Below are 8,770 nucleotides of genomic sequence, written 5' to 3'. Positions count from 1 at the left end.
AAATGAGCGGCTTAACCTATAGTGCAGGATGTGCAACGCACACGGGCGCCGCCGTCTCAGAGGGCGCCGCGGCAACAGTGATGTGCTACAGGCATAAAAACAGTGAGTGTTATTCTGACGTCATAAGAAGAAAAGCCGTAACTAATACCATGCTGTAAGCTATACCTACTTATAAAATAGCTTTTTTTTTATGGCCCCCGCTATTGGGAGCCTCTCGTACCCCTGTTTTGTTTGGGACAGGGACTTTATTTAAAAATAATTTTTTCATGGTTAGGTTAGGTTAGGTTAGAATACCCGTGTGGAGTTGCCAGACCTTCCATCGGGCGCGTCCCCCGGGTGGCGGATGGGGGAGCGCCACCCAGATGTGGGTGGTATTGGGCATGTTCCGGCGTGGACCAAAACTGGCAGGGTTAGGGGCGTACCATCGGTTCTTCCCAGAACCGAGAAACGGCCAAGGACTGAACAGTCCGAGAGACGAGCCGCTCAGGCTTGAGGTAGCATCCCGTACCCATCTTTAAGAGATGGGACAGAGGATGTGACCAGTGCGGTGATGTGCCAGGTGCACTCGGCTTCTGCCGACACCGGACAACCCGTAATCCCAGTAGGGACCGGGGGCTCCGTACCTGTACGGAGCTGCGAGGAAGAAAACCTCTTCAAAAATAACCCTAATCCCAAGGTTGGACCGTGCCGACGGGATGAATGGCTGGAAGGGAGTTCAGTCACAAGCGCGAAGGGACCTCACCCTTAAAAGGAAAAAAAAAATAATGGACGCAGTTAAAAAAACAAATTTTCCCCAGGGTGGTACCAGCGATGCTGGAGAATCCACCCCTGGGCCTTGCCCAGGCAGCCCCGCCGTATCTGGGGGGGGCAAAAACTTGCGTCGCGGCAACGCTTCAGCGTCTGCCGCTGGGCCCTTAACATCCGGGGCCCAAAATTTTAAAGAGCCGGAGGTGCCGGGCCGTCCATCAGGCTCAGTACGTGATAAGCGCGGGCGATCTATGCGCTCCGCCGGTTTGGCGATTAGTACGGTCGGAGAAAGCGACGGCGGATCAGACGCCTCTCGCGCATCGGTCGGCCCTGGCGCGTTCTCGAGGGCCGGTAAGAGAAAGGCCAAGCCTCCGAGCCCTGGTGCTGTGGCCGCAAAATATGCGGCTTATTCTGCCCAGGAGACCGAGGGCACGGAGACGGTCGGCGGAACCGACAGTGACGAGGAGGGACTCTTCGACCCCTCTGTGCAGCCATTGCGCACTAGGTCGAAGAAAGGGCTCCCGAGTCAGGAGCAGTTGGCTCGCGAATTGCGAGCATGTGCTGATCCCCGGCAATATGCAGAGACCAACCTCCTGGCTATCGAGAAGGTGACGGACCGGTCCAGCAACCTCAAGGGCACGTACGTGCGTAGCCTGAGGCTCGCTGCGCGGAACGTCAAGGCAGCATTGGAGGAGATGTCGCGCAGGACGGCGGGCGACTCCACCGTCGAGAAGTTAGAGCAAGAAAACGCAGAATTGCGTTCTCAGCTTTCCAGCCTTTCTGCGAAAGTGGAAAGCCTCACGATGGAGCTTCGTCGCGTCCGTAGTGCTACAACGGAGCAGGCCAAGGCAGCTGCCCCCGCGCCTCCGCGGGCCCGGCCAGCACCAGTGCCAAGGACGTCCGCGTCTACCGAAGAGGGGCTCATGCATCGCATTGGAGCCCTCATCGAATCGAAACTGGCTGCCTTCGAGGCCAAACTGTTCCCCGACAGGGCAATAAGGCCGCCGTTGGCCGCCAGTAGGACTGGACCGCGTCCGACTCAGTCGACCGTCCCTTCCGAGCCGATCGCACCGCCGCAGCCTCCACAAGCACCGCCGGCATCGCAGCCGCCGCGACCGCGGCGGTCTAGGCGCCCCAGGAGGAAGACTGCGCCTCCTCCTGTGCCGGAACTGCCTCCCGTGACAGCACCGCCTCCGGCAGCGTCGGCGATCACGACCCGGAACACCTGGGCTGAGGTTGCCCGAAAACCCAGGTCGGCGCCACGGCCCGTGCCTCGTCCGAGTGCTAAACCGCCTGCCGCACCCAGGAGCCGCGGGACCAAGAAGGCGAAGCGAGCTCCCACTACGGCGGCCGTGACGGTTACGCTGCCGGAAGGCTCCACCTCCACCTATGCAGAGGTAGTAAAGGCGGCGAAGGCAAGAATACGGCTGGCGGACCTCGGCATCGAGGCTCTGCGCCAAAAACGTGCCTTGACTGGAGCGCTCCTCTTGGAGATCAGTGGAGAAGACTGTGGCCGAAAGGCAGACGACCTCGCGGCGAGGATGCGTGAGGTCCTTCGCGATGTGGCGGTTAAGATCAGCCGCCCCGTCAAGACGAGCGAAATCCGCTTGAGGGACCTCGACGACGCCGTCAGTCCGGGCGAGGTCGCGGAAGCAGTGGCAGAGGCGGGCGGCTGTTCGGTGGACGACGTCAAGGTCGGGGACGTCCACCGAACAAACACGAGCATGGGCACCTGCTGGTTGCGGTGCCCGGTCAAGGTGGCCCATGCTCTGGTGACTGCGGGGCGCGTGCGTGTGGGTTGGGGTTCGGTGAGGGTGGCACCCCTGGAACCCAGACCCATGCACTGCTTCCGGTGCCTGGAGAAGGGACACGTCGGCGCCAGGTGTCCCAACTCTGTAAACCGGAGCATGCGGTGTTTCGCATGTGGCGAGTCTGGGCACAAGGCAATAGAGTGCGTGTCATCCGCACTCAAATGCCCTCTGTGCTCAGACCTTGGGTTGCCCTCCAACCACCGGCTGGGTAAGAGGTGCGGCCCAACGCCGGGTAAAGGCAGGAGGAGTAAAAAGACTCCGCCTGCGACCACCAGCACGGCGGCCGCAGCGGCACCGACCGCAGCGCCGGGCGTAAGCTCGGACATGGAGGTCGCTTAGACCTCTATTCCCGCCCTTCAGAGTCCTCCAAGGTAACCTGAACCATTGCCGGAATGCTCAGGACTTGCTGATGCAGACCGTCGACGAGTTTCGGGTTGCCTTGTCAGTAGTAGCGGAGCCCTATAACGTGCCTGACCATCCTCGTTGGTTCGGCGACGACTCAGGGTCCGTAGCTTTCTACTGGAGGGGCGGAGAGGGTACCCCACCCTGCACCTTATTATCCAAGGGACAGGGCTATGTCGCCGTTAAATGGGGTCCCTTGGCCATGATAGGCTGCTACGTGTCTCCCAGCAGGTCTCGCGCCGACTACGAGGAGTACCTGGATAGGGTGGCGGACTGCGCTGCGGCCTGCCTCCCCTGTCCGTTGATCGTCCTTGGAGACTTTAACGCCCACAACAGGGCGTGGGGGAATACCAGGGACGATCCGAAGGGAGACACCGTCTTGGAGTGGGCGGCCGGACTGGATCTCCGACTTGTCAACAGGGGATCCGTCAGCACATGCGTGCGCTGGCAGGGGGAGTCGGTCGTGGACTTAACATGGGCGACTCCCGCTGCAATGCGTATGCTTTCGGGCTGGCGGGTTGCAGAGGAGGTGGTCACTCTTTCTGACCATCGCCACATCGTTTTCGATGTTGCGATCCGCAGGCCCGTCGCTGACTCTGGCGGCCGTGACGGCAGCACTACGCGACGCTGGTGTTTGAAGCGGCTAGACAAAGACCGGCTAGAGGCCGCCGCCTGCGTCGCCGATTGGCCGAACGCCGAAGAGGTTCTGTCCGAACCGGAGAGGGGAGCGAACTGGTTCCGGGAGATATTGACGCAAATTTGCGACGCGTCGATGCCCCGGGCCGGTCGTCCCAAGCGCAGGGGGGTGCACTGGTGGTCGGCGGAAATTGCGGAACTCCGCAAGGTCTGCTTGCTGAGCCGCCGCCGGTACACCCGAGCCCGAAGGAGGCGAAGGCAAGCTCCGGAGGAGGAGATGGCCAGACTGTACAGGGAGTACCGGGCGGCTACAAAGGCGTTGCAAAAGGCGGTAGCTGGCGCCAAGGCTCGGTGTTGGGTCGAGCTCCTGCAGGGACTCGACAGGGATCCGTGGGGGCGTCCATACCGAATAGTGCTGGGAAAACTCCGGCCATGGATGCCCCCGACGACGGAGACCTTAGAACCGGTCTTTCTGAGGAGGGTAGTAGATACTCTTTTTCCGGAAGATCGGTCAAGTCCCTCCGCGCACCCCCCGGCACAGCCGTGGGAGTGGACGGATGAGACGAGGGTAACGGCGCAGGAGCTGGATCGAGCCGTGAGCCGTCTCAGAGCGCGAAACACCGCGCCGGGGCCCGACGGAATACCGGGTCGGGTCTGGGTACTTAGTCTGGCGTCTTTGGGGGGTAAACTGGCGGAGCTTTTCACGAGCTGTCTCCGCCGAGCAACGTTCCCCACGCCTTGGAAGGAGGCACGATTGGTCCTCTTGAGGAAAGAAGGCAGGGCCGTAGAATCTCCCTCTGCGTACCGTCCCATATGCCTGCTGGACGAGTGCGGCAAGCTGTTCGAAAGGATAATTGCCGCTCGTATCGGCGAGCATCTGTCTCGCGTCGGCCCCGATCTTGCCGACAGCCAGTTTGGCTTCCGTCGAGGGCGTTCGACCGTGGACGCGATCATGCGCGTTCGGTCCTTGTCGGAGCAGGCCGTGTCGCGGGGTGGTGTAGCGTTGGCGATAAGCCTCGACATCGTCAACGCTTTCAACTCACTGCCCTGGGATGCGATAAGGGAGGGACTGATCCAGCATGAGGTCCCTCCCTGCCTGCGAGGCGTCATCGGCGATTACTTGCGAGACAGGTACATCGTGTACATGGACCAAAACGGAAGGAGTAACCGGAGGGAGATCAAGCGCGGGGTGCCGCAGGGGTCGGTCCTAGGACCACTCTTGTGGAACCTCGCGTACGATGCGGTTCTGCAAGTCAGTCTCCCCGCCGGCGTGAGCGTCGTTTGTTACGCCGACGACACGCTGGTAGTCGCCAGCGGAGACAACTTCGAGAGGACCAGGGAGCTCGCCGAGCTTGGGACGGAAGTCGTCGTCGCTAAAATACGCGGGCTGGGGTTGGAAATAGCGCCAAACAAGACCGAGGCGCTATGGTTCCACCGGTTGCCTCGAACGAGGGAACCTCCCGACTCGCGCGTTCGCGTCGGTGGGCACGATGTCACGGTGGGGCGGTACATGAAGTACCTCGGCCTCACTTTGGACAGCCGCTGGGGCTTCGAAGAGCACTTCGATCGCCTCGTCCCCCGGATTGAGAGGATAGCGGGTGCCATGCATAGACTGCTGCCTAATCTCGGGGGACCCACGGAGGAAGTCCGCCGCCTCTATGCAGGGGTCGTACGGTCCGTAGCCTTGTACGGGGCGCCCGTGTGGGCAAAAAGGCTGGCGATTCGACGCTGTAGAACTAAGATCTACAGCGTCCAGCGGAGGATGGCCATACGGATCGTACGCGGATATCGCACGATATCGTTCGAGGCGGCGACAGTCCTGGCGCGCTTTCCGCCCCTGGACATTCTAGCGGAGTCGGATGCGAGGGTCTACGACCAAGTCCGCACCCTCCGCCGAGACGGCGGTGGCGAGCCGAACCGTGTGCTCGAGGCGGTCAGACGGCAGGAACGGCGCAGGGCGCTTGCGACGTGGCGCGCTAAGCTCTCGGAAGAGCGCTATGCGCGCAGACGCGTCGTTGGAGCGATCCTGCCCGTCTTCGAGGCCTGGATGCAGCGACGAGACGGAAGGCTCACCTACAGGCTTACGCAGATGATCACCGGGCATGGATGCTTTGGTGATTACCTGTGTAGGATTGGTCGCGAAGCGACGGCGAACTGCTTCCATTGCGGAGGAGCCGCCCAGGATTCCGCCTCGCACACGTTTGCGGTCTGCCCGGCGTGGCAGTCGGAGCGGCGGATTCTGGCGGACGAGATCGGACAGGACCTTTCCTTGCCAGCAATCGTGTCGGCGATGCTGAGTGGGTCATCGGCGTGGAGGGCCGTGGCCTCTTTTTGTGAGACCGTCATGGTCCAGAAGGAGGCAGCCGAACGGGATCGGCAGAGGACAGATCCCGCTCGGAGACGACGCCGTCAGCGCAGAGACGTGCCTCGCGACGGCCCTCCGAGGAATGGTGCTCCCCTACCATGAACGGGGCCTTCGGAGTCGCGGGAGTTTAGGGTGGGGGCCCTAAACTCCCATTAGCTTCGGCGACTCTGAGGCGGACGATGGTTCGACGTGGTCCCGAACCATCGTGATAGTACCACGAGGGTTTCGGGGGTAGCGTATCCACGCATACCCCGGGACGGGCTATCGAAAAATAGCAAGGCGCAAGGGAAGACCGCGTGGCGATCCCTGACCGGGAGATACCGCGGTCCCCCGTTTAGCGCAGAGGGCGACCACCGGGGGGGGTTTTAGTGGGTAGGAATCCCACATACCCCTGTCCTTCCCCCAGAGGCAGGGCATCTTGAACACCGGAAGATTTCCCCCACCGAAACAAAAAAAAAAAAAAAAAAAAAAAAAAAAAAAAAAAAAAAAAAAAAAAAAAAAAAAAAAAAAAAGGTTAGGTTAGAATAAAGATAATTCTGCACTCACTTTCATTCTTCTCAATTTCTTTTATTCTTTCCTTTTATCCTTCACAATATATAAAATAGCTTGCTGGAATATGAAAAAACTTTTTTTGTTACGACGGCAAATTTAATAGTTGTAGCCGCGGGGAGGGGGGATAAGGCCTAGTGGGTGCCAGGGTTTCATTGCACACGGGCGCTACACAAGCTAGAGCCGCCCCTGCTTTCACAATGTTTATTACTTTTCACAATAATAGTATTTAAAAACATAAATCTGCCACCAGACATATTGCACTTATATATATCTTTAAGGGTATACAATAGTATATCCTGCACATCATTGTCTTCTTTCAACTTTACGTCACAACTACGAAATAATGTATGATGCATTTGGTGATATCTGGTGGACACGAAGGGTTATAAAATGGTCGGGATCACGAGGTACCAGAGCGAGAGGCAGACCTAATGCCAGATGGGCTGATGAGATCGTGGCTACGGCAGGTCATGGGTGGCTCCATGTTGCCAAAGATAAAGAAAAACGGAAAACTTTGGAGGAGTCTTTTAACCTGAGGGGATCCATACAAACATAGTACAAAATATTATTTGAAATTACTAATTTTAAGTCATTTGCATGGAATGAAATAATGCTTTATTATTATTGTTACATGCCATTGATAGGCATCAATTTAAAATAAAGCCACGAGGATACCGAACGTATTCAAATTTAAGAATAGTTTACGAAAAATTCCAAAGAATTTTTTGGAATTATTTTTAAAATTACATTAACACTGTAATTAGAGTACGTTATTAAAAAGTTTTATAATCACATAAAGCATAATTACAAAAGGACAGACTAGCATTGCTTTATATCAATGGCTTAAAGAAACTGTAGCAATCATTTAAAAACGCTTCGTATTGTTGGCCACAATAAATTATTTAAAAAAATTCTTGCGCGTTCGAATTGAAATTCGAATGTGGATTTTAATTCTGACGCCGCCATTAATATTAAATCAAATAATTAGTGACCAGCGTTCAATACGTCACACTGGATATTTTAGGCACAACAACACTGGATCAAAAATAAGCCTTAATGCAAAGAAAACAGTAGCGTTAGTAAAGGCCTCCGAATTCAAATTCACGTTCGAATTTTAATTCTAACGCCTAAATATTATTCTAAATAAAGTATTGTGGCGGTAGTAGCCAGCAATACGAAACGTTCCTGAATAAATGCTACGCATCGTTTTAAGACGTCATTATGAGAGACCTAAAATGATTCTATTTTCAAATTGGGCTTCTCTGTCTTTCTTCTCATGGCGTACATAAGTTGTCACCGTAAATGATTCTAAGCGGATCATAATGTGCATGAATAAATTAATAAATAAATTAACCAAGAAATTTAATTTTTTGGGAAAAAAAAATAATTCGTGTGAAAACCAATTCGTTTCAATGTACGTTAATCATAAAGTAAATTAATACGCTTATAGCGGGCTGTCAAACATGTGACGTGAATAAAAAAAAAATATTATTAAAATTTTGCAAAAATCTTATACGGAACAGATAACTTATTTTTTGTAATTAATTTACTTTTATTATTAACGTATGACTAAATAATATGATCGTTTTAATATGCGTCAAAGCGATCACATAACAAAATATATTGAAACTCTACTAGAATCTTCATCAAGATGGCGACCAATAAAAAGGGCATTTAAGGCTAGAATTGAGAAAAAGTAAACTGGGCTGAAGAGTCTGTCTATCTTTTTCTATTGAACTGTGACATACCAGTAATTTCTGATAAGTGCAAGAAGTACTAAGTAAAATGAAAATATAGTTTATTTTCTTTTCGGAAGTCGACCGTGACAGGACTCGAACCTGCAATCTTCGGATCCGAAGTCCGACGCCTTATCCATTAGGCCACACGGTCTTATGAATTTTTGTTGAAAATTTTAAATTCAAAGCAACTCGTACATTATTTGTTAATTTTACTTTGTACGCTAAGTACAACACTAAATGATATATAATATATGTCATGTTATAATATGAAAAAGCGAAATTGAAATTATAGACAACTAATCACTGGTTTATTAAATAAAAAACTTTTATTAATAAAATTCAAAACAATTTTGACAACTCCCCATTGACATCTGTCATAAAAGAGCACCTAAAAATAAAAAAAAACAAAGATAACATAATATTCAGCCATATTCCACACGGCTGTTGTATTCTTCATGCTAAAATGATGACCTAACCTTTTACCAGTCAGGATGTTTTTTTTTTTAGGTCCTGATATT

The 8,770-nt window shown here is 53.6% G+C and overlaps 1 protein-coding gene and 1 non-coding gene across 2 annotated transcripts; one reads left to right on the top strand and one right to left on the bottom strand.

The window, feature by feature from the left end:
• The first annotated feature begins 362 nt into the window (after positions 1–362).
• LOC137924536 (uncharacterized) lies at positions 363–2,897 on the top strand. Its single transcript, XM_068767925.1, has 3 exons — positions 363–494; positions 560–718; positions 798–2,897. The coding sequence occupies exons 1-3, from the start codon at positions 363–365 to the stop codon at positions 2,895–2,897; spliced, it is 2,391 nt and encodes a 796-aa protein (XP_068624026.1).
• Positions 2,898–8,330: 5,433 nt separating this feature from the next.
• Positions 8,331–8,403, bottom strand: TRNAR-UCG (transfer RNA arginine (anticodon UCG)). The gene has a single exon. It is a non-coding gene; the product is annotated as a tRNA-Arg (tRNA).
• Positions 8,404–8,770: the final 367 nt, after the last annotated feature.

This window comes from Battus philenor, unplaced genomic scaffold, assembly GCF_028537555.1.
Source record: "Battus philenor isolate CCGP_79_NKW_IND1 unplaced genomic scaffold, ilBatPhil1.0.hap1 SCAF_24, whole genome shotgun sequence".
Classification (NCBI taxonomy): domain Eukaryota; kingdom Metazoa; phylum Arthropoda; class Insecta; order Lepidoptera; family Papilionidae; genus Battus; species Battus philenor.
This window is presented reverse-complemented; position numbering and strand designations above follow the sequence as displayed.

Excerpts from the sequence above, each read along its gene's own strand:
- LOC137924536 (XM_068767925.1), top strand. The coding sequence starts at position 363 with ATGTGGGTGGTATTGGGCATGTTCCGGCGTGGACCAAAACTGGCAGGG. Across the intron at positions 495-559 it reads ACGAGCCGCTCAGGCTTGAG|GTGCACTCGGCTTCTGCCGA; the intron begins GTAGCATCCCGT and ends GTGATGTGCCAG. Across the intron at positions 719-797 it reads AATGGCTGGAAGGGAGTTCA|GGTGGTACCAGCGATGCTGG; the intron begins GTCACAAGCGCG and ends AATTTTCCCCAG.